Raw genomic sequence first — 25,125 nt, 5'->3', positions numbered from 1 at the left:
GTGTGTTTGTTTGTTGGAGTCTTTGTAATCAGATTACATTACATGTATTTTTGGAATATTCTGGAAACCAGGGTTCCCCTTCAGCCTTCAGCAGGATCTGTCCAGTAACCCATCCATGGTAGATGTACCAGCATCAATAAGAACAAGTCCTTCTCTACTGTAGAATGACTGCTTCTGTCCTTCACACTTCATTTTTTAAGATCTCTCCAGTGGACAGTTCTGCCACCTATTTTCAGAAAAAAACTGAAAGATAATGGAGCATATTTACTGCAGCACACTCGTATTTAACCAATCTTCAAAATTTCAAAAAAGAAAATGCCATAGTAAATCAGAAAAATGAAGACAGTGGACACATAAAATCCTTTTTTTTACTAAAAGAATAAATTTTATTTCAGCACTGTAAGTCATTTTCCAACCAGTACAAACATGACTGCCATCTTTGTCTCTTTCTGAACCATTCCTCCCCTCCCTCTGTGAGATCAGACCACCAACAGCCAGACAAAATTTAAAAAACAAAACAAAACAAACAAACAAAAAAAAAAAAAAGCTTTCATTTTCTTGTCTTTCCACAAACAGTCTGGTGCTTCCATAATGCTAACAATGATGACAAATTATACCAACCATAATTATAACAGCAATAATGATGATAATATTTCTATAACAATAATATTATGGATTAATTTGAACCCTTTTCGCTGCACAGGTAGTTTTAGGTGGCCCTGGATACTGAAGTACATGCGCTGGAACACGTTATGCTGAGGGTGTGATTGACCAATGTGACAAGAAACAGCCCACAATGATCAACCTGAATCCTTTGCTGGGGCTTCACTATAGAGGAGCAGCAGGTTATACAAGAACTTGGGGGGGCTGTAGGGGGAGGTGGCAGTGTAGAGAGAGACAGAATAAGGACCTTTACGCAAACTGGACAAAATGTTCAGACTGCTGCAAACAGATCAAAACAGGTACCAAACAAAAGATGATTCCTTTCCACGTTCTCAATGACAGACAATAATACTGTGCAACTTCTACAATACTACATAGCAGATCTCTATTCTGGGACTTTTGGTTCTCTTAACATCACGAAGCTCTACTGAGATGCTCCCATTTTTCTAGGCACAGAGACGGGAACGACTCTTACAATGTGATTCAGAGGGTGAATTTCTCTTGTGTTCCTTCAACTGAGATGGTTCGCCCATTCACTTTGCTGCCTCTCTCATGACAAGGAACTGGCAACTGAAAGACATTTATACAAAAGGTGAAGCTACAAGTCTTCTAGGTTTACTTTCATAAACTGTATGTCATGTTCTTGATTAATCAGTTGCTGTCTATAAATAAACGTCCTGCACTCCACATTTTGTGCGAAGCGTCATGGATGCCAACCAATCTCAGCTTTGTTTTCAGGAAAATTCAGCCCCTGTCACCAGCCTCTGTGCCCACTTAACAATACAAAGAGACTCGATCTGAGTCTGAGGGAGCTGAAGGAAAAGTTTCAGAGAGCAAGTGCATGTAAGAAAAAGAAATGCAGAAGAGGGTGCCGAACCCCAGCATGACTGAAAGCAGATTTATCAGGTGTTGTTCTTTCTTGTGTATTAGTGTAGATCTGATGTAAGCGAGTGCTCACACTACTTTCCTTCTTCCCTGTCTGTTTGCGTCTCTTATCGACAGCCACAGTGTGAAAACACCGTTACCTCACAGACAAATCACGTGCTGCAATGTCATTATATATGACATACTCAACTTGTTACTCATGGGGCAAACCGTCAATGGGGGTATGGGGACTTCTGGGGGGTTTATAGGGGTTTGAAGGGGGATGCTAGGCGTACTTTGGTTCTCAGGTGTTTATGAGACATGTTTTGCTGCTTTGTGCAAGGGTGCAGAGTTCATCTTAAATTGATAATGAGTCAACCACAAAATCGTTATCAGGGAGATTATTATGAGAATCAAACGGTGCAGACAACGATTTTCAATCGGAAACAAACGGGCAATATTTACTTACTTACGTACATAATAAACGGTGAAGTGGTCTAAAGATGCCATATAAAATACAGGTAAGGAAAATCGCAATCGTTACAGTTCAAATCTCTAGGTTGGCTAAGCGTGTTTCAGTACTAACTGAAGCAATGGTAGAAGGATTAGATTAGAAGATGTAATAACATTAAAAATAGTAAGAAAAACACATTTGCACAATTGAATATAACGGTTTTGATTTTTTTCTGATTTTTTTTCCAAACTCTGGCTAGATACATACAGAAACTGATTATCAACGTTAATATAACCTTTACTGTTAGTTGGGTTGATTAAGGGGCGGGGCAGCCCAAAGAGAAACAAGAGATAGAGAGAAAAAAAAAACGGCCAATAGAAACGGTCGTAAGGGCAAAGGGTGAGAGGGTGAGAGAGTGAGAGAGAGGGAGGTGGTAAGAGTGAGAGACAGAACAGAGTGAGGGGTTAACCTGTGTGTGATGCATCTGTATTTGTATGTGGCTGCTTTCTATGAGAATCAGTGGTGATGGTGGGAGCAGGGGTGAGTGTGGGTGGGTGGGTGCATGTACTGTATAGATATTGTAGGGCAGAGAAAAAGTGAGAGAAAAGTGAATGAGCAGTTTTCAGGGTAAGTGAGAGGAGGGGAGGCGAGAAAAAGTGTCATAGCGGGGGTGTGAGGATGGGGTTAGGATAGCAAGCATTTAAAAAAAAATCTGATCAAATTTCTATCAAACTAAAACCGACAAGGACAAGAGAGGGACACTACATCATGTATTGTTGACTTTTTTTTCCCATACTAGCTACTGTGTAACTCAGGGTTTAACATCTATGTATCTGTGTGTGTGTGTGTGTGTTTCTGTTCCTACCTGATGACACCTCTATAACGTGTAATTTTAATCTGTCCATGCAAACTGGTGAATGTGGAGGTGTGTGTGCGTGTTTATGTGTGGGGGGTGAATTTCAGGGCAGTCAGTAGAATGTGTTACCAAAATGATCTCTGATGAACTGACGACCACTCCACTGGGAACTGAAACTGCACAAAAATCACTTCAGCACAAAAGCAGAGAGAACGCTGCTGGTAACAAATGCAACTGAATACCTGGTTCTGTCTGCCGTGCGTGAGTGTGTATGTGTTTTGTTTGTGTGTGTTTGTTATCTGGCGAGCGAATCGAGAGAGGGCATCGCGTACCAGATCACACTCTGGCTCGCCGCAGAAAAGCCATCTTCTAACAATGTACTGTGCGATACACATACTTGTACTAATGTCAAAAGTTGAAAGCAGTTAAGTATATGACTCCTAGTAATCCTAGACTTAGTATTTCGGCCAGTGGAGCTATATTCTCTAGCCTAGTCATGGTGTCTGTGTATTACAGTCCTGTGTTAAGCCCGATGCTGTTACCTACTCTTAATCTATAAACACCTACAGCACTCGTATGCTTAAATCCCTATCAATAATAGCTAACAAGTCCAAACCTCTGGTTTCTTTTTTTTGGTGTTGGTGTTAAGAGACGTTGGCGTGGCCCAGCCCTTTGACGAGGAGTGTAGGCCTACGCTTCGTGTCTGGGTCAACTGTCAGCGTATGACTAATGTGTTGAGTTCATAACAGAGGGGATGTCTGACGCGACTACATTAACACACACACACATATATACACACACACACACATATATAAATATATATGTGTATATATATATAAGTCAGGGTTTGTGTTCTTTCAAAATGGCATTTCATAAGAGCTTTTTCCATGTCAATTTAGTGGCACGCAAAAGAGCACAAGTCATCAACATAGTAAGAAAATAAGGTGCTTCTTGTTGACTTGCCTTTTTCTTTTTTGAAATGAGCTCGTGTCAACCTCTTGGTATGTTTACAGAGGTTACAAGGTTCGTGGCCAGCATCTCTCAGGTAGTATCTGTCCGTCTACTGCTTGTACATTTGCAGTTGTGCTACCAGTAACAGGTAATAAGTACATACTTGTGTTTCCATTGTCAGGTAAAACCTACTGTGGGGGACACATCTCATTCTCTACAAATATAAGTACTCTAATAAAACTACTCAGTATGTTAGAAGTCTCAGATTGTAAGCGGAATGCTCGGTCCGCTGTGAGGCCTTCCTCTCCCCTGTCATGTGACATGTGAACCAGCTTATGAAGCCTCTTCCGTGTTCGGCTGAGGTGCTTCAGGGGAGAGAAGTGTTTCCTGCTGGTCTAAAGTGGCTCTGCGAGGGGGGGGGACAACAGCCCTTGTTGGTGCTGGGCTATCGTGACAACTGTTGCTCAATCGCCACCTGGCGGTAGAGGGTTCTTAGAGACTTTGCTGCCACGCCCCACTTATATCAGCGGCTGCCGCAGTCAGCTCAACTTACTGAAATACACTTTGGACATAACTTTTTAGGAATCTGAATTGACCCCAAGGAATCCTCAACAGGGAAAGTCAAGAGACCTTTCAGATTCATTGCAACGTTCTTGACTAAATGTGTGAGGCCGATCTGAAGGGAACTCTGCCTGGTAGCAGTCATCCAAACCATCACCATTCAGCTCTATCAGGGCAGCATTCTTCCTTTCTTTTGGCCTTTAACTACACAAGGTGCCACAGAGTTTTTGTTTATTTCTTCTTCACCTAGTAGAGGACTGTCCAGTGTGGTTTAACATTTTAAAACAAAGTGCTTCTTTGTCTGAAACCACTCTGTTCACATTCTGACGTCTCTCAAATAGATCTCTACTTTTAAATGTAGTTCTATGTGTCATAATGATTTACTCAAGCGCAGGGGATACCCCTCACAGACTGTCAATTCAACTGTATAGGGGCATTTCAATTTCATCATATTTAAATACAACATTAAGTGCTTCTGTTGGGAACAAACAATCAAAGCTTTGGGAAGAAGGTACAAGGGGATGGGAAGATAATATAATGCACTTTTTAAGTTTTTTTTCTAGGAGCAGGGTAAAATCTTGCATACTTGAGGGCTTAAGGTGCATAAATTCATTGGGTCTCTTAGCACAGCTAAGCACTAGGCTATGCTACATAGGTCAAAGTAAAATAGCACGGTAATACCATGGTGGTGCTTAAGTGCTCCAGTGATAGATAACTAATCAATATCTAAATGGGTTTGTTGCTAGCAAGTCTGCTAAAGACTGTGTGTTTAGCCTGCAGAATATGGGAGACAAGGGTCACTGCACAGAAGACTGGTTCATTACATTCTCACCTAGCCAGAGTCAAACTCTGAACGTCCCTCTGAGCTCATGTAAGGCAAAACCTTACATGAGGCGGCAATGATAAACAACCCACGTCAACACACAACTACCAACCATGGTGACCGGGCCTCGATGCTGTAACCATGGAACTCACATCCAATCTGTCACTGTAACCGCAAGCTTAACGTCTGTGTGCAGAGATTCCAACAAAGGGACCATTAAAAACACAAAATAAGAAACTCAAACTGTACATACTCAGATACCCATACCTAGGAGGGGTCTTGTTTAAATGGTGGGTCTTTATGCTTTTTTCTTTTTTTACTCTTAGTGCGGGAGGGAGGCATTTAGAATTTTTGAGGGGCGGGGCGCTTACAGACTCATGGAGAAAAACTCTCTTCATAAAATAATGTAAAACCACATGAGAAAACTAAAAGAGGATTAAAAGCTAGCTGCTTTGGCCTATCACATGGAGCACCAGAGGAGACCAGGAGAAACCTTGCATCACCTGCTACTCCATGGGATGATGTGCACAGCTAGCAGGCAGGGCTACAAAAACAGGGAAAGGCAGTCGAACACAGATAACTCTCTCAGAGCAGTGCATCCTGGAAAGGATGCCATCACTCCTCCTTCTGTAGCGCTCCATCTGACGGGCAGTCGTCAAGGCAACAGGGGGCCTCCACTTCCACCCCCTCTGATTGGTTGTCTCTGCTGGCTAAGGCACACGGGATTGGCTGGGCCAAGGGGGCCAGCTCTAAGGGCTGGCCCATGGCGGAGGCTGCTGAGCTGCCGTTCAGCTGCTGAGTCGCAACCTCTGGCGTGGAGCCCGCCTCCTCTGAGGGCTTTGGGGGACTGCTGGCTGGGGGGGAAGATGACATCTGGAGGAGGATGGTCAGGAGTTTTAACAGACAAGCAGGGAGGCATAAGAAGAAAAAGGAATGTGACAGGCAGATGGAATTTATTAGCCGTGATGTTTTGTGGTAGTTTCACTATTCATCTAGGATAAAAAACAAAGAACAAGATAAAAAAGATCTGTGTTGATGGTCATACCTGTGTTCTGTTGGCAGCTACCTTTTTCCCTCCCCTTAGTTTTGCTGGAATCTCTTTACCTCTCCTGTGACAAAGAAACAGAAAGACATTTAATTGAACCCTTTTTTCTTCTTTTTAGCACTTTTACAACATTGCTAGACTCAACATAAACAGTAAAAATAAAAATAAAAAAGCCTCACAAAAATCACAGTCTCTGCAGCAGAACCAGACATCTCATCTTCTTTTAGACAACTGTCAAGTGTATTTTCAACAAATATCTAATGAGGCCATTACCAGACTTCATGCAGCTCCCTCTGGTGCCACCAGAGGTTTTATACAACGTCTTTTATATAGGTACTTGTAGTCCTTAAACTACATGCAGTTTTCTTTAAATCAACTCAGATGAAGTTGACAAGTAAATCCCTGCTTGAATATGCAGTGTTTTTCTGTGTTGGTAAGCTGGCTGTTGCGCAGCAATATGCTTGTGGCTGCAACTACACAGTGAAAGCTTGAGGACAAAATAAAGTATCCCCAAGCTCCACAACAACTTTGTAGAGTTTGGTTAAGCTGTCACCTTACTCACCCTTTTCCTGCTCCCACTGACACCACCTGCATGTTGAACCCCCCTCTTCCACGGACTGGTTTGTTCCCAGCCCATTGACCCACCACCATGCCAGCTATTTCCAGTTTCCCTCCTTGAGGGGGGATGGACTGAAGGCCTGGAGAAAGAAATAAACAGTGATGAGTCAACGTTTAAAACCTGTGTGTTCTACACTTTCTTTTGTTCTATGACATTGGAACTATTTATTAATACGTTACACTTGCACTGCTAACTGTGTTGTTTAGCATATTTCTATCTTTCTATCTATAGATATTTCTATCTTCTATCAATATTTAAAATTCAAGTCGACAAAGAGATCACTCTGCACTGTTGGTCAACACTGTTTATCAAAGGCTAGGGGTGTAACGGGACTGAAACTGCAGCACACACCTTTACCTCCTCACCCAACCTGCTGCCAGCATATTCATGCCCCGAAATTCAATGCAATATCCCAGAAATGAGATATTTCTTGTTGTCAAAGGGCCCATCACTTGACGTTTATGCTAAGAAAGTAGCATTATGTCAGCAGTGGCCATCTGCTGCTCCAGAATGCTGCGTTAAGGGACTGTACAGCATTTTAAAATCTCCCAAACCCAAAAAACCAAAAAAGCGAGATCTGAACCAAACTGTGGATTTGGAAAATTGTTAGACACAATTATTTCCAGAGTGAACTTGTGTAAATGTATTTGAAATCTTCTTGGGATAAGTATGTAAAACAAAACTGAGCAACTGATGTCTTAAGAGAACTAAGTCAATATGTGCTGTGGAGAAAACAGATAAAAGGAAGCGGCTCCATACCTGGGAAGGCTCTGGGTCTGTGCTGGGCTGGGTGATGTGGATGATGTGGGTGATGATGAGGGGGCATGCCGCCCATGGGGCGAGGTGGGTAGAGAGGAGGCACTGGGTAGAAAGGCGGCATCATAGCAGGGGGCAGGAAGGCTGGAGGTGGCAGAGGTGGGGGAGGAGGAGGAGGGCGGGACAGGTTGATGCCCTCCAGGATTGCCTGGCGCATCTTCTCGACCTTGGACACCAGCTCCTCCTGCAGAGCAGAGAGATCATGACTGAGCCTTTTAGCTATTGTTAGCGACTGAGTGGGGACAATGACAAACCACATTCTCCTTTAATGTCTTTCTGCCCTTATCAAAGGTACTAAAATGCTCAATGTGAGCAGTACTGTGGCATTAAAAGCCCTTTTCAGACATGCACACCTTAATGTTAATCTAATGACATGTAAAACATAAACGGCAACTGAGACCAATGTGATGCATAAGTTATTTCAGACATCTCTTATGTACAAAAACAATAATGAGCCTAATGAAAAAATCAAACACTCCTCCTGTTGAGGAGATTCAGAGACTCCTTTCTGTGCCATCAAGGCAGGGTTTTACTACACTGCTGTTATTATGTGCCAAAAATTGTCACAAACTTTGTGGTCTGTTAAATGAATCTCTTGTTAAGTCTGAACAAAAGTGTGAGATCAACACAGAAGACATCTATGTCTCAATGACTTTAACAGATGATGAAGCCAGGAAAAGGTGGCTGTAAAGTGTATCTGATCTCAACTCATGTACACTGCTCAAAAAAATAAAGGGAACACTTAAACAACACAATGTAACCAAGTCAATCACACTTCTGTGTAATCAAACTGCTCACTTAGGAAGCCACACTGATTGACAATCAGTTTCACATGCTGTTGTGCAAATGAAAAGGACAACAGGTGGAAATTATAGGCAATTAGCAAGACACCCCCAATAAAGGAGTGGTTCTGCAGGTAGTGACCAGAGACCACTTCTCAGTTCCTAAGCTTTCTGGCTGATGTTTTGGTCACTTTTGAATGCTAGTGGTGCTTTAACTCTAGTGGTAGCATGAGACGGAGTCTACAACCCACACAAGTGGCTCAGGTAGTGCAGCTCATCCAGGATGGCACATCAATGCGAGCTGTGGCAAGAAGGTTTGCTGTGTCTGTCAGCCTAGTGTCCAGAGCATGGAGGCGCTATGGAGAAGGTTCGGCTGCCTGCAACATCCTCCAGCATGACCGGTTTGGCAGTGGGTCAGTAATAGTGTGGGGTGGCATTTCTTTGGAGGGCCGCAAAGCCCTCCATGTGCTCGTCAGAGGTAGCCTGACTGCCATTAGGTAGCAAGATGAGATCCTCAGACCTCTTGTGAGACCATATGCCGGTGCAGTTGGCCTTGGGTTCCTCCTAATGCAAGACAATGCTAGACCTCATGTGGCTGGAGTGTGTCAGCAGTTCCTGCAAGACAAAGGCATTGATGCCATGGACCGGCCCGCCCGTTCCCCAGACCTGAATCCAATTGAGCACATCTGGGACATCATGTCTCGCTCCATCCACCAACAGCACGTTGTATCACAGACTGTCCAGGAACTGTTGGATGCTTTAGTCGAGGTCTGGGAGGAGATCCCTCAGAAGACCACCGCCACCTCATCAGGAACATGCCCAGGCGTTGTAGGGAGGTCATACAGGCACGTGGAGGCCACAAACACTACCGAGTGTCATTTTGACTTGTTTTAAGGACATTACATCAAAGTTGGATCAGCCTCTGTGAGTGTTTTCCACTTCAATTTTGAGTGTGACTCCAAATCCAGACTTCCATGGATTAATAAATTGAATTTCCATTGATAATTTTTGTGTGATTTTGTTGTCAGGACATTCAACTATGAAAACAATAAAGTATTTAATAAGAATTTTTAATTCAGTCAGATCATGGTTTGTGTTATTTTAGTGTTCCCTTTATTTTTTTTTTTGAGCAGTGTAGTTGGATGTGCTTCCAATATTCACAAAGCTTATTTTGATGTTCTTCAGCAAAGTTTAATCATTTTATGACTAACAGTTTTTTCTCAGACACTGTCTGCAAAGCAGAGACCAAATTCATTCATTAACTTTCACACTGTCTCATGAGTCACTGAAACACTAATTTAATTTAGCTTGGTGTGTACTGTATTTGCAAATAAATACTGCAGTTCATATGTCCATGTACACAGTACTGTATTATAACTAAGCATGGATCACCATCACACACTGTTAATTTTTTTCTCTTCATGCAGCTACACACATGGACAAGATTGTTGGTACCCTTCCCTTAAAGAAAAAAAGCCCACAAAGGTCACTGAAATAACTTGTAAGTACCGTATTTTCCGCACTATAAGGCGCAACTAAAAGTCTTAAATTTTCTCAAAAGCCGACAGTGCGCCTTATAATCCCGTGCGCCTTATATATGGATCAATATTGAGTCAGTCACGCAGTAGAACACGGGAACGGACGTTTAACATTAACGAATCAATGGTGCTGAAGTGGAGGCAGCAACAAGATGGCTAAGTAACGAAGCACTAAACAGAGTTTCTGAGGGAACAAATAGCGAGACTGGCTTACAGTTGGAGTTGACAAACCCTCTCCTGTTCGTTATTGTAAACTGAAAGAAACGAAATTAACTAATAATCCCACATCATAAACATTTTGTATGTTACACTCGCCCACGCTAGCTTGACTGGAATGAGCTAATTTACCAAACACGCACAGTTAATTTATCACAGGTAACAAACTAACATAATTATCAATGACCATTAAAATGTTAAATACTTACAAAGACAAATGCTTGTCTGATAATTTTTTAAGAACAATACTATAATACTTTTTAGCTGCCTTTGTCACAACTTATTGTTATTCATTTATCACTTGAAGTGAAAGGCATGATGGCATCTATTAATAAAGTTTGACGACCTCTCTGTGTGAGGATCCGCCGACTACCTTTCAGGCTGACCTCTTATTTTGAAGGTCCCGTTTCCGTGCGGAATGGTGTTCATGCAGCAGCTTGACATTCGTTAAACCGGTTGATTGCACCTGTTGTGCACCGGACAAACTAATGACAAACTAGTGTGGAGGACTTAAAGTACTCGATGGCTGAGGATTCTGCTACATGGATTATTGCTTTGGAGTATGGACTGTGATACTTTTTCCCAGTTTGTGTTTTGTGCCGGTGTTTTTTGTTGGATTATTTTGGATTTCCTATTGGAGCTACGGGTTTTGATTATCTATGTTTCAAGGTATTAATATTGACTCCTTTTGTGTTTTTCTAAAGAAAAGACTGCTCAGCTGATGCTTGCGCTGTAGTTTTGTTTGTGTGCCACAATAAACGCACTGAACTGAGTAGATTCCTTCGGCTTTATTATTGGTCCTACTAACTCCTGACACTCTGACTGTTTTGTTGACATTCCCTTTAGCGCAGCTCCATCTAATGTTGCATAACGTAACCCCAGCCTCTACTGTAGCGTCTTTTCCATGCGCCTTATAATGCAGTGTGCCTTTTATATGAAAAAAGTTTTAAAATAGGCCATTCATTAAAGGTGCGCCTTATAGTGCGGAAAATACGGTAAGTAATAAATAAAAATGTACTAAAAATTAACAGATGAAAATCAGACATTGCTTTTGAGTTGTGGTTCAACAGAAGCATTTTAAACAACAAACTAATGAAACTGGCCTGGACAAAAATCCCCGTAACTTAATATTTCGTTGTACAACCTTTTGAGGCTGCTCACTGCAAGCAAGTGAGTTCTGTACCTCTCAATGAGACTTCTGCACCTGTCACCAGGTATATTGGGTCCACTCCTCACAAGCAAACTGCTTCAGCTGTCTCAGGTTTGAAGAGTGCCTTCTCCAGTCTGCATGTTTCAGGTCTTTTCCCGGATGTTTAATGTGATTTAGATCTGGACTCGTAGAAGGCCACTTTAGAATAGTCTTATGATCATCAAAGTAAGCTTTCTGACACTAGGCAGAATGTTTTGCTCTAGAATGCCTTAAAAGTCTTGAGATTTTATTGTACCCTGACATATTTGTGTTTTACAGTAGGTACAGTGTTCTTTTCTTTGTAAGCTTCATTTTTGCGCCTGTGAACATAGAGCTGATGTGATTTGCCAGTTTTGTCTCATCTGTCCATAGGACATTCTCCTAGCTTTGTGGTTTTCTATTAATTTTTTTACGATTTGCTTTCATCAGTGGAGTCCTCCTTCATCGTCTTCTATGAAGTCCACTGTAGCTTAAACAGTGACTGATGGTGTGATCTGACTCTGATGTACCTTGACCTTGGATTTCACCTCTAATCTCTATGGAAGTTATTCTAGGTTCTTTAGTTACCATTTGTATTTTTTGTCTTTTTAAATTGTTATAAATTTTCCTCTTATGGCCACGTCCTGGAATGTTGGCTACAGTCCCATGGACTTCAAACTTCTAGTAATATGTGGAACTAGTCACAGGAACATCAAGCTGCTTGGAGATGGTCTTACATCCTTTACCTTTAACATGTTTGTGTTTTATTTTTATTTCTAATCTCTTGAGACAACTCTCTCTTTAGTTTTCTTTGGTCCATGTTCAGTGTTGTACACACCATGAACAGCACAGTGATCATTTTCACCCTTTAAATAGGCAGACTGACTGATTACAAGTGTAAAGAAACCTGCGATGCAAATTAAAGGACACACATTAGTTTAACATGTCTCTATGGTCAAATTATTTTACATCTCTTCTAGGGGTACTATGATTTTTGTCCAGGCCAGTTTCATTTTTTTGTTAAAAAAAAAAAAAAAAAAAAAAAAAAAAAACCTATGTTGAACCACAACTCAAAAGCTGTGTCTGATTTTTGTACATTTGTATTCGTTATTATTATTGTATTGTTTCAAGTTCATTAAGTGACCTTTGTGGGTTTTTCTTTCTTTAATGGAAGTGTACCAACAATTTTGTCAAGTGTGCTCACAGGATTTCACACACAAACACACTAAGGGTCGTACCTGCCCCTCACACATGTCCAGCAGAGCGGCCCGGTCGCGGGCTGCCCGGGCCAGTTTGCTCTGGAACAGTTTTCCATCAAAGAAGCCCCAGGGACAGCAGTGTTCCCATGGCAACGGTTGGCCGCACACGTCATTGATAAACAGCGCTGTGTCCACGCCAGCCATAAAAAGAGCAGCCAGCTGCACGCCACGGGCATCCACCTTCTCCACCTGACAGCCAACACACATATAAGAAATGGCAGCAATTTTTAGCCACGGGCAGAACACAGAGCAGTAGAGCAGACGAGTAGCAGTACAGAGGACAGAAGAAAGTACAGTGCAGACGAGTTGTGACTCACGAGGTCTCCAATGCATAGTACGTGAGCACACACATCACACTGTGTCTCAAGGGGGACCTGCTAGACGATTTGGCTTGCTCAAACAAATTCAACTAAATTACTATTAAAAGGAGTGTAGTTCATTTGTATATTCAGCAAAATCAAATGTGCACTGCACAATTACTAGAAGATGTAGGGCTGCAGTAATTGATTTCTAAAGGTATCAAGTATTCCATTAATTATTCCATCAACTAATCAAGCAATGATTAAGAGAGAGGAGCAGAAAATATACAAAAGAGAAAGAAAATCAGTCAAGTCTTTTAAAATCTTCTTAGAAAAGAAGAAGAAAAAAACAACAACAAATATATATATATTTATATGTGTGTGTGTGTGTGTATATATACACACACACACACACACACACACACACAAAGCAGGTGAGTTTTGACTAAATATTTTCTAAATTGCACCGAAGTTATAATAATAATAATTGTATTATTATTATTAGACTATTATTTTACCAGTTTCAAACCAGGCTTTGTGGCTTTATTCAAGGCATAAACAGGTGGACAGAAAGGTTTAAACAACACTCAATGCAGTGAAGTCTCCTACATAAGTCCAATTTTGCAAACCTAAGCATTCAAAGCTGGGTACTGGTCAGGACCCACGACCAAACCCATACTATAATGTTAGTTGAAGGCATATCCCTTTAAAACCCCATCAAGGCTGTACGCTATTTATAAGCAGGACTTGCGGAATGTTCTGTCTGAGGATACTCTCACTCAGCTCCTGTGTTTGTTTGTGGAGGCAAAGGAATTATCGATTGTGTACTAATTATCTGTCCATATATCCAAACTCTTAGTAACCATCAGTCAGCTACATTCTTTATCATTATTATTGTTGTTAGATACTATAAAATTAAACTAGCTAAAAGGCATTTTCTTGTTCTGTCTGCTTCTACTCATTTTTACTTCTAAACTTTTCAACATTCTCAAAACAAACTTGAAATAAGATGAGAATAATGTGAAAAACTCTCCTCACTGATTATGCCAACGTGATGTAGAAAGAAGATGTGCCTCACCTTGAGCTCCTGTAGCTGGTCGGGTTCGTAGAGCTGGCTGGAAACAGCCTGGGCAAGGAAGGCATCTAGCTCATGTCTCTGGAGGATCCTTCCTCCAGGCCACTGCATCATATACCTGAAAGGGGTAAAAAAGCAAAGCTAGGTTTAGAGCAAGAATGCATAAATACAGTGTTTTGTTTTCTATATTTTACTGAGATGAACTGAGAAATAGCTTCAGACAACAGGATCAATAAACTGATGTTTAACTTATAAGTTCATACACTTGATCGCTATTCATTTTATGTTCAACTGTTATTGTTAATATATCTGCCACTGATAACTGTTTGTATGGCTGGTTCTTACATGTGGCCCAATCTGTGTAACGATTCTCCAAATCCAAGGGTTTACTTCAGACCTTGATTCTTGTTTTTTAAGAGAACATCCCTATAGTGGTCATGCATTATTCCAAAATGTTAATGTTATAGTCATATTACTTAAACTGCCTCCATCACCCGATACAAATAGTGAAAAAAGTTCCATCAATGTTATTGATATTTATTTTTTATTTTCTATTGTAGATGCGACTGTCAGTTATGTTGGCTTTGCAGCCACTTCGCCACATTTCTGCTGACATAGTTCTAGTTCTGCAGTTTGGCAGGGTTGTCTGGGTAAATTCTTTGAATCATTAACTACTTCCTGCTACACAACTGTACATAACACCAACAAGAAGGTCAATATAGCTGATGTAAGAATACACTATTTATTTTGCTGCACAATTGTATGTGAAACTGTAATATTTGAAGTATTTAGAACATTTTACTGAGCAATGTGCACAGTAGGGCTGCTGCTTATTTCTATTCTTGATTAACCGGCAGGTTACTTTCTTAATAAAGTAAGTATTCTTTCTGAATAATTGCTTTATTATTACATTCAAAGGTCTAAAGAAATCTGTCAGTTCCTGAATGATATGCTCTTATTGTCCCACCACCGAAAAACAAAGTATTCTAACAGCAACACAAATGCACAATTAGTGAGGCGTTATGAAAGAGTCCTAAAACCAGTGGTGCTTATAGAGCACTGTCATACCTGAGCACGCAGCACATGAGCAGCAGATGCTGTGGAACCTGTGCTGGGTTGAGGAGGGCTGGGCAGTCAGAGCGTAAGCAGGCTAGGAAGGCCCTCGTTCTCCTTGAACGGTCCTCACTGGCACGACCCAACCATAACCGCCGGAGGTTTGGGCAAGTCCATTCCCGGAAACACAGGGCCGGAACCAGCTCTGGAGTCAGGGCTGACTTGGCCTTACCACTGCTCCACTCTTTGACAATAACTGGAGGAACTGTAATAGCGGGGCAAGAGAGGGGCGTTAGTATAAAAAGTCACACAGATGGTCAAACTTAAAGGCAATATGTCTGTTGGTAATAAGCCTATGTCAAGTTACAATATCTACTCTATATACCCATATTTCTGAGAGATATGTGACATAATTAAGCAAGCTTTTCAGCTTGTCCTCATCTAGCTACTCAGTCCCAGCACCCACCTTCCAGGGGAGCCCTCTTCCGTAGAGCAAGCCTCTCCAGGCGACGGTGTGTTTCTGCCAGACTGAAGAGGACACCGTAGGCATACTGTCTGGCAGCACGGAACAGCAGAGAGGCAGGAGGCAGCTCAGAGTTACACTCATCCTCTATACACACTGGCATCTTCATCTCTCCCTGAGGGTTCGGGTGGATGAGAAGAGCGAGGCAAGGAGAAAGTGAATAAGAAGCAAGAGTTATGGTGAGGTTGATTTATTAATATCTGTCACAATTTTTATAAGTAGACACGGTGACTTAGGGGCCTGCAAAGATATAGTGTATTCTCACATAGGCACACATTTAGACAATTAACACCTGGATGGTTGTTTAAGAAAGAGAATTTGTTTACCTTGGTCAATATGTGGTAAATCTGGGGGTACATCAGTCCTCTTCTGTGTCTGTGTTCGGCTACACGAAGAACCTCAGCACTGACCTAATATGACAAAACAGACAAAAAAAAAAAAGAGGTAAACACAGTGACAACATACAACTTGTGCTGTTAACTGGCTCGTCACAGACACACACCTGAGGCAGGGGAGGTGTGGTTATGTCCATGTGACTCCGCGTCGCCATAGACAGCAGTGACGGAATGTTTGACCCGCTCCCGTTGCCTTGGGAACCGTCTCCAGAGGCTGATCCCCCCCTTCCAGCAGGATCTTCCCACCGAGAGGGCTTGTCCGTCAAATGGCTGAGAGAAATAGATTATGAGTTTAGTCACCCTGGCCTGGTTAAATTGCTAAAAGACTAAATTGATTTTACTTTTCCATAAGAAGATCTTCAGTATTTAATACTTTTCAATTATATTTAGTAAAAGCAAATCTAGAGTCTAATACTGACTCTGCTAATAGAATAGAGTCATTTTCACCACTGTGTTACATCACCTCCTTTTAAAAACACTTTAATTGTTTAGAAAAAGAGGATACTAATTAGTTGCAGTTTTAGAAGTCAATTATTTGCTCATTTGTGCTGGAACATCAACATTTCAGCTGCTCAACAGTCCGTGGTCACTATTGTTTGATTCTCCTCCTCATAATGCATCACACACTTTCAATAGTAGACAGATCTGGACTGCAGGCAGGACAGTCAAGCACTGTTAAGCCATGCTGATGTAACACATGGAGAATGACACCTGTCATTTTTGGGAAAATAGGCCTTTGCCTTGATGGTCCCTTCCCACACATATAACAAGCCATTGTGTGGGCAATCACAGACACTGGCTTTAGACCTTTTGCTGGCAACAGTTTCTTTCTGGCCTTCCAATTCATTTAAGTCATGAAATTAAAGCTAGGTAACGATGCTGCTAACATTACCCGATTTATTCACCAAGTTTTACTAACAACAGTGTCAAGAGTCAAGCAATTTGTAAAATTCACACACTGTAAATGTGACTTACAGACTAAAGTCTGTAAAAGTTGTGGAAAGGAATGTGAGTCTTCAGAAAGCTGATATAATGTCTTCTCCCATGTTGTATAAATACATAAGGTTTTTTAAAACCCCCCCCTACAACCCATATTTCTCATGTGGACTAGGAGTAGGACATAAAAACTGTCCACAACTTTCCACAACTGGAAACAAGCACCAATTTTCACCAACAAACATTCATCATTACACCATTCAATTTACAGTAGACTCAGCTTTTTGTCATATTTGATAAAGTAAGCTGCACAGTTTAAGTCACAACAACATAAAGTCAGATTCTAAACAAATAGAAGAAGAACCATCAACCACAGCTCTTTATGGTCTCTTAGCAACTTTTCAACCTACACCTTCCCATCTACCTTAAAACTTACACTTTCTGTGAGTAGTCAAAACATGTGTTATGTAAAGGTAATGATGTAGTTATCAGTTTGCTGAATACCCAAACTGTGTGTCTTACTTTGCGTTGCTGTCGTTGGGTTCATCTCCATCTGAAGAAGAGGAAGGTGACGGAGAGGGTCCAGACTGAGTGCCTGTGTGATGATTGGGTAATCGGTTCCCCCCCTGAGTGGAATCATATGGAGCCGACCAGTCAGTGAAGCCCATCTTGCCTGTCAGTGAATCGTTGCAGTCTTGAGATGGTGGTGGTGGGTTCTGGAACAGAGCGGTGGAACCAGGTCCATATGGAGCATTTTGATAGGGTGGCTTTAACCCTGGAACCTGGGGAGGTGGAAACTGTAGGAGAGGGGAGGGGGCAGGGGAAGACAGAAGAAAGAAAGAAGAAAAAAGATAAGCGTAGGGGCAGAGAAGGGAGGATGAGATGTCTCAGGGATGGGAACTAATACTGTCCTATTTCATTTCACATCAAACTAAAAGGATCTAATCAAGGATGGTGGGGGGACTGGCGATGGAGGGGACTGCATCCTCCATCCTTTGCCACTGTCTTCCCTTAATGAGCACATGCCACAGAGGAATTTTAAATAGCAAAGATTTAATCTACTATGCTACAAGCAGATTCATGTGAAATAGAGAACATTTAAGGATGAAGGATTAGAAAACAAAGGAATCTACCTGATTCTTTCCAGTCTGCATCGGTCCCATGTGGCCAGGTGGTCCCCCAAATGGAGTGGGTCCAAACCCAGGTACTGAACATGAAAAGACAAAAAACACAAAACAAAATACAAATTAACATCTTTTTCCAATAATGTTATATTTAATAAGCCAAAAATTGTAACATACATATTGTTATTGACAACTAAATGTGCTTTCTCATAATTTTTCCTCAGCATTGTACTACTCACAAATAAAAGAGGAGGGCCCCATGTTTGGTGAGCGCGGTTTGGAGGCAGCTGAGAAATACTCCACAGCTTTTTTGAATCGCTCCACTTTGTCCTCCATACGAGACTGTGAGAGATACAAAGCACAATGTTGACTAAGTAACATGCAGAGATTATGACAGAAATGCTTTCATTTGCTGTCCAACATTCTCTTTCTCGCTACACAAGTTAACCTCTAAAGCAATTCAGCTTTACTATGAAAGAGGGAACACATGGGCGTGAGTTTTATTTCAGATCTAGTTCCCAATCAGTAAAATGGGTTTATGAGATAATAAAACTGTCAATATTCTAAACCTTTTGTATGGTCAACAAATCACAGGAAAAAAGCTCACAACCACAAGCACATTTGTTCCAATGAATTGAAAGAATAATATTAAATTGGAAAAATTAGGGACTCATAAATAAGGGAAAAATGGCTGATAAGCAGTCGCAGGGCCAGGTGTGTCCTGTTCTCTATGACCAATCAAGCAGATTTAAGGCCTGGAGGTGGTTCTCAGTGTTAAATTTGCATTTGGTAGATGTTCAATGGAAATGGAACAAGGAATTAACTGGCAGGCACTACAACAGCAAAAGGCCTGGAAGACCACTTATGACAACTAAAGTAGATTACCACAGAATTTTGTCTATGGTAAAGGACAGAAGGACCCTTCCACTACATATAGTCACATAAAAAAGACTTTCAAGGAGGTAGGCATGTCACTGCCAAAGTCTAAAGTCAAGAGATGCTATATGAATTTAAATACAGACGATTCACAACAAGGTGAAAAACACTGGTAACGGTCAAAAACAGAAAGGTCAGATCAGTCTTTTCCAGAAAAAAAAAAACTCAGAATGATGGCAAGAAAAAAGGTATGGAAAGAGAAAGGAACCGATCATGATCCAAAATATACCATGGTATGCTGGCGGTGGCAGTGTTATGGCAAAGAGTTTGTCGAGGTCAAACGAATGGGATATTCTTAACTGGCCAAGTCAGTCATGTGATCTCAACCCATTACAGCATGTGTTGCACTTACAGAAGACTGAAGGCAGAAAGAATGAAAAAACAGGCAGCAGCTGAATGCAGCTGCAGTAAAGGCCCAAAAAATAATATCAAACTTAGCATTTGGTCGAGTGCCATAGGTTCCAGACTTGACTGAATTTTCTTTTGCTGTTCTCTACGAAGACTAATTTTTATATATCAATACTGCAACTGAACTTTGCATATACTATGTTCTTATTTTCTGTTCTGCTTGTTAAATACTGTATATCAATAAAGAAGACATACAATGTTAAGTCAAATGTAATTCGAAAGTGTACCAATGCTGTGTCATATTTATTTTATAAATACTTTTTAAAGTTAAAGTAATTGAACAGTCGGCCCACAGTGTGCAGACATTCTCTTCAAACAGTTTCTGAATGAGGCTCAACCAAAAAAATAATACAATTAGAGACAGGCTATTATTTCTGCTTGACTGGTGAGTTTTGCAGCATTCTTATTTATTGTAGTGACCAACACCTAAAAGGACGGGTAGAGTGTAGCACAACAAAGAGAGGGAGAGCAGAGCAGGGCGGAGTGGAGTGGACTGATTTTGGGCCTCATGCAACTACTACCTTTATTCCCAAAATTGACTTATTGTAGCTTTAAATTGAAATATGGCAATTTATTTTAACAAACTCTAATCAAGCCCCAAAAAATATGATGATGAAAAAAGAATCAGTACTAATCACAGAAACAGTTCAATGGACAACTGTCTTACCTGTGACTGTTTGAAGACATCTCTGGCGATGGCGTCGAGGTTTCCCAGGTCTTTGATGGAGGAGACGTACTCTGCGACAGCCTTGATCACCACTTCACAGGGCGGCAGCACCAACTGATGGGCTCGCACCTAAAGCAGCAAACGACACAAAGCTTTTGATGCGGATCAAGAAGTCTGAAACCACATGGGGAATCTGATATTTTCACATAAACCTGGAAATAACAAGTCTTAACATAAAAAGAAAAGGATTTCAGATTGTGCATTATTTCTAGGTCAGAAATTAAAATTTAGCAAATTTGTGGCACTGATCGCATCAACTTCTGTGTACCATAGGTCAGATTTTCTTGAGTTATATCCACTGAAACACATATTCTGATGACACTCAAGTGGATGTGATCTACTCATCAGACGCTTTTCAGAAAATTAATTGGAAGCCATTGTTCACCTGTTCAAAATATGGCTGTGCCTCAGGGTTTCAAGAACATTGTTTATTAAATAGCACTGTGATAGTATGTAGAGCACATTCAGGCAGGCTAAAAGTGATCACACCACCAGCTCTGTTTATTAATGAACACTCCAATCAGTACTGTCTAATCAAGAACATCTAGGAGTATCCCCAGAGGACTTGTATAACAGCCAAGCCCAAATGCTTGCTTTGTTTTCCTTTTTTAAAGTAGTGATGCACTAATCGATCAGCTGGAGATTGTAATGGGTCGTTTTAAGCTTGATCGACCATGACCAGTGACCAACTGATCAGTCTGAAATAACCAACTCTGTGACGATCAAATTTACAAGCATGACGATTCAGGTGGCACACCTGAAGCACTTTTTTTGGAACTTGTTTAAAAGTGGGTGAGGAAAACGATGAAAATAGTAAAAGTTATTTAATAGACAAATTTTTTAATAAAATAAAAATTAATTAAATTTAAATTATATATTAAAGAAATTACCATTAAAAGATAGGAAACTGAAATTGTCTAAGAAAATTGCAATTGATGCATCTGTAGTTTAGTGTTTCTAAACACTAAACTATAATCTTGATATATCTCCAATAACTAAACAAACTGCTACTCTTTACAACAGCAATTCATCACCATCATTTAAATGCTAATTAAGGTCAGCATTGCCTGTAATGTTTCACAACGAAAGCTGTGATAAAAATCTATAAGTGTGAACATTACGAGTTAAAGACCTGTGCTATGTAAATGTCTGGTTCTGTTAACATCGGGGCTCAAAACACCATTTGACTAATGACAGTGTTACGTTTTTGTTAAAGCAAATGTTTTCTGTGGTTAGCAGAGGAGTGCATGTAGAAGCATATGGTACCTTGAGAGAAGCTAGTGGGTGTTCTGGTCCAAGTAGACTCCAGTGGAAGGCAGCCAGGTCCTCATCAGGCAGTATATGATTTCCTGCAAGACATTAACGTTTTCTAAATGTTTGCTGTGTCAACGAACATAAGGCAGCGAGTTTCAGTGAGCAAGCAACAAAGAGAAATCTGGGATGTATGTTTGATATTTGCGTGAGCTGAGAAACATTCCATTGCACTGTTTCTTACCAAGCAAAGCAGCGAAGCAGGGCAGGTGCTGTGTCTTAAGCCCGAGCTGCCTGGCGGCCTCAGACAGCAGGTACTGGTGTGTGGTCAGGTTCTTGCCATTCCAGCTCAGTTTGAGCGCATGTGAGGAGAAGTAGGCAGGTACGTTGCAGAGGGCAAACTCAGAATCCTGAGCAATCAGGCCAGCAAATCCATAGTCTCTGTAGAGAGACAGCACTTCCTGGTGGTGGTCCTCCAAAGTCTGCACAACCTAAAAATGCAGAGGAGACAAACTCAGTCTGCTGTGTCATTAAAAGACAAATGACTCTGGATAACTGATTGCTCCTCTTTTTAAATGCATCAGCATTTACATCCATTAAAGAGGACCATGCTTTGTCATACTTCAGGTTTGACTTTGTTTTTGATGTTATACTAACAGCACAGTAACAACTAGTCAACTTACTACTTGAAATTACTTTAAAAAACAATCTGGAACATTGCTCAGTTCCTATGAGGATTTGATACTGCTCCGGTTTTATTTCATTGTAAACTCAATATCATTGCATTTTTGTCAGACAAAACAAAAGAATCTGATGCCAGCTTGGACAATTGTGAAAAGCATCTTTCACTATTTTCTGATATTTTCTAGACCAAACAAATTACTAACTAATTGATGAATCAAGAAAACAGCTGATTGAAAAGAATTGATAGTTGAAGCCCTGAAGTTATAGTTTGTGTATAATTAGACAAAGATAATAGAATAATATCCCAGAAAGAGTAAGAAATTTGCCACAGATTAAGTGGCATCTGTTAAACTGAGCTGTCACCTATAAGCAGTAACTACAAAAAACCTATCATGAGAGTAAAGACCACAGTCCACCAATTGCACCAACTCTTGACACTTTATTTCCCTGTGACTTCGTAAAGAACTCTTCACGTGACCGTTTGTGGTCATTTCACTGGGGAGGCAGAACGCTCTAATTCAACAGAAATTCTTTGGAGCACTGATGCAGTACTCAAATGGTGGGTGTGTACAGATAAGCCACACAGAGCAAGAGGACTTTGGGATTATACCACCATTGTTATGTTAATCTTGCTAATCTTGCTGTCAGTTTTAATTGATGTGAAAGCTAAATAATTACATTCAGTTACTTCGTCAAAAATCTGTTTAATGAGCTAGTAATCAAATATGTTCGAAATGAATGCAATATGGGACAGAGATGTAAGACCAATTATGAAAAAAACTGTTTAACGACAGGCTTCTTCAAAATGTCACTTTATTCCACTCACTAATAATAAAAGTGAAACTAATAACAAGTTTTAACAATATTAAAAGTGCAATAGTTCCAAACAGGCATGCAGAGAATGTAAAGCTGTGTAGGCCCCCACACAGCTGCAAGAAGAGGAAGAGCAGTGACTGTAGTGAATGTGTAATTCAAGCAGAGGTAGAATACTTGGAAGCTTCCGAAATAGGACTGTTTCTCAGAATACAGGTAGGGAAAAAAAAGTACACATGGGAACTGTGAGTAATGATGCTGTACATGCACAAAGAGCATCAAAGTGTGCTGCACTGTAATGTGAGTGGGATTTTTCTATTCTAACAAGCATCCTCCCAGGATACACCGTGCTATTGTGTTTTTATCCTAGCATGCAAGCAGATGAGAAACTAGATCAAAAGCAAGAAGTGACAGCTTGATAACATTAATTGTGGTGAACCTTGATATGCAATCAATGGCTTTAGCTGCATTTATGGCAGGCCTCGAACACAGAGCTGAGTCACATCTCTATTTTCAAACTGTTCTCGTAAAGTTATTGTAATGAAATGCCTGCTGTAGACACTCACAACCTATGTTGCCTCAACCTTACCCTTCTAAATTTAATATATAGTACATACATCCTTGTGCTTAATATCAATGCAAATGCTACAATTTAAATTGGCCAAATGTATACAAATTAAGATTGTCTCTATTAACCAATTAAAAAGCACAACATAGGTCGTTGCAAATGTATCACTGTCAGGCACTGGGGGCCTATAAATAGTCTCTCCCCTGAGCAGTTGTTTAACAATGTATGAAAGGTTCAATGAGTTCACCTTATGTAATATATAGGCTAGACCAGGTCATGCTGTACAATGAATGTTGCTAACCCCTCCTGAATATGAAAGGTTAGTGGTTTACATTTCTCCCACCATAGGAAACAAATCTATAAGAGCAGAGCGGCCCAGCTAAACAGATCTGCCCTGCTGGCTGCAAGTAGTCAATGCAAAACAGCCTGTTTGACAGATCGGTTCTGTCTTCGTGTGAAGCACTAAACAACAAAATGCCAGACTGACTCATTTCAGTGGTTGGACGTGGTAGTTGCACTTGCTGTCAAACTGCAAATAATAAAACAGCGCTGGAGCTGGATGATGTAAGCTATTCAATGGGTGTGCTGCGAGGAAAGGGCAAGTGTTATATGGACAAAACGTCATATGAGCATAATAACACAACTTCTTATATCCATAATCACATTGCTCACCCGCACTCGGAAGCGGAACATGGCAAGGCGGACGCAGTGGCTGAGGCAAGCCGGGGGCAGGAACCATGCCCGGGGAGGCGGGGTGGCCTTGCTGCCGACGTGGTTGACTATCAGCTGCGCCGTCTGTCGCTGGCCCTGAGCTCGCCGCGCCCACTCGGGCCAGCGCTCCTTCCCCAGTGTGCCGTTGAAAACCACCACCAGTTCCAGGCCGCCCTGGTACAGGCAAGCCTGCGACAGGGCGGCCAGGTAGCCCAGCATGGCGTTCCACTCGCCCCCGCACACCCAATCCGTCTGGTAACCGCCGTAAAGGCGCTGCAGGCCGGAGTCAGCGTCGATTAAGATCCTGGCAGGCGGCGGCGGGGGAGGCATGGGCCCGGGGTGATGTGGGTGGTGGTGGGGGTGATGATGGTGAAGAGGCTGGCGGGCCGCGGTACGGGCAAGCTTCAGGAGGTCCACCGAGACTGCTGCCCCGGGACAGCGCTTCTCTAAATACTCTTGAAAACCCTGCACTCCCATGACGGTGTTGTTCAGCCTATGTGTCTGGCCGGGAGCGGGCTCTGAATACGTTCTGTACGCCGTGTTTGTAATGTGATGTGGGGCGAGACTGCTAGCTATGCACTTCAGGCAAGCTAACTGGTCTCCGATGTAGTGACTAACTGTAGTTTAGTTATCCCTGCAAAAGAACTTATCTGTCACCCAGACTAGTGAAATGAGTCACCATGCACTGCTGCAAGAGAGTGTCAGTCGACGCTAACGTTACTTATCCCGAGATATCGAAATGCCAATTTCTCGGTTTTGGTCGTGGGTGCTCAGTTTAGTGTCCATCCCTGTGGATTTTTGGTGAGATGCCAGCAAGGCCAGTGTAGCTACCTACAACCAGAAAAAGTTCAAAATATGCCCTGCTCCCATAATTTGGCTTTAACATAACCAGCTTCCAAACTGTAGTTGACAGCAAATAACGGAAATGCAACACAGTGGTGGATATTACTGAGAAATGCCTACAAAATAATTACCCTGCTGGGTTGTGCACATGAAAAAGATGGAAT

The 25,125-nt window shown here is 41.4% G+C and overlaps 1 protein-coding gene across 1 annotated transcript; it reads right to left on the bottom strand.

The window, feature by feature from the left end:
• Window positions 1-707: 707 nt before the first annotated feature.
• Window positions 708-24,595, bottom strand: fam120c (family with sequence similarity 120C). The gene is made up of 17 exons (XM_026366944.1): window positions 24,080-24,595; window positions 21,587-21,833; window positions 21,358-21,440; window positions 20,032-20,160; window positions 18,260-18,362; window positions 18,030-18,103; window positions 17,419-17,693; window positions 16,068-16,230; window positions 15,892-15,975; window positions 15,509-15,680; window positions 15,058-15,307; window positions 13,993-14,107; window positions 12,595-12,804; window positions 7,596-7,836; window positions 6,780-6,915; window positions 6,218-6,281; window positions 708-6,045 (listed from the first exon to the last, which is right to left on the bottom strand). The coding sequence occupies exons 1-17, from the start codon at window positions 24,593-24,595 to the stop codon at window positions 5,788-5,790; spliced, it is 3,120 nt and encodes a 1,039-aa protein (XP_026222729.1). The 3' UTR covers window positions 708-5,787.
• Between the last annotated feature and the right edge of the window lie 530 nt (window positions 24,596-25,125).

Source organism: Anabas testudineus, chromosome 7 (assembly GCF_900324465.2).
Source record: "Anabas testudineus chromosome 7, fAnaTes1.2, whole genome shotgun sequence".
In the NCBI taxonomy this organism is placed as follows: domain Eukaryota; kingdom Metazoa; phylum Chordata; class Actinopteri; order Anabantiformes; family Anabantidae; genus Anabas; species Anabas testudineus.
The sequence above is the reverse complement of the archived record's forward strand: the minus strand, read 5'-3'. Positions and strand labels throughout refer to the sequence as shown.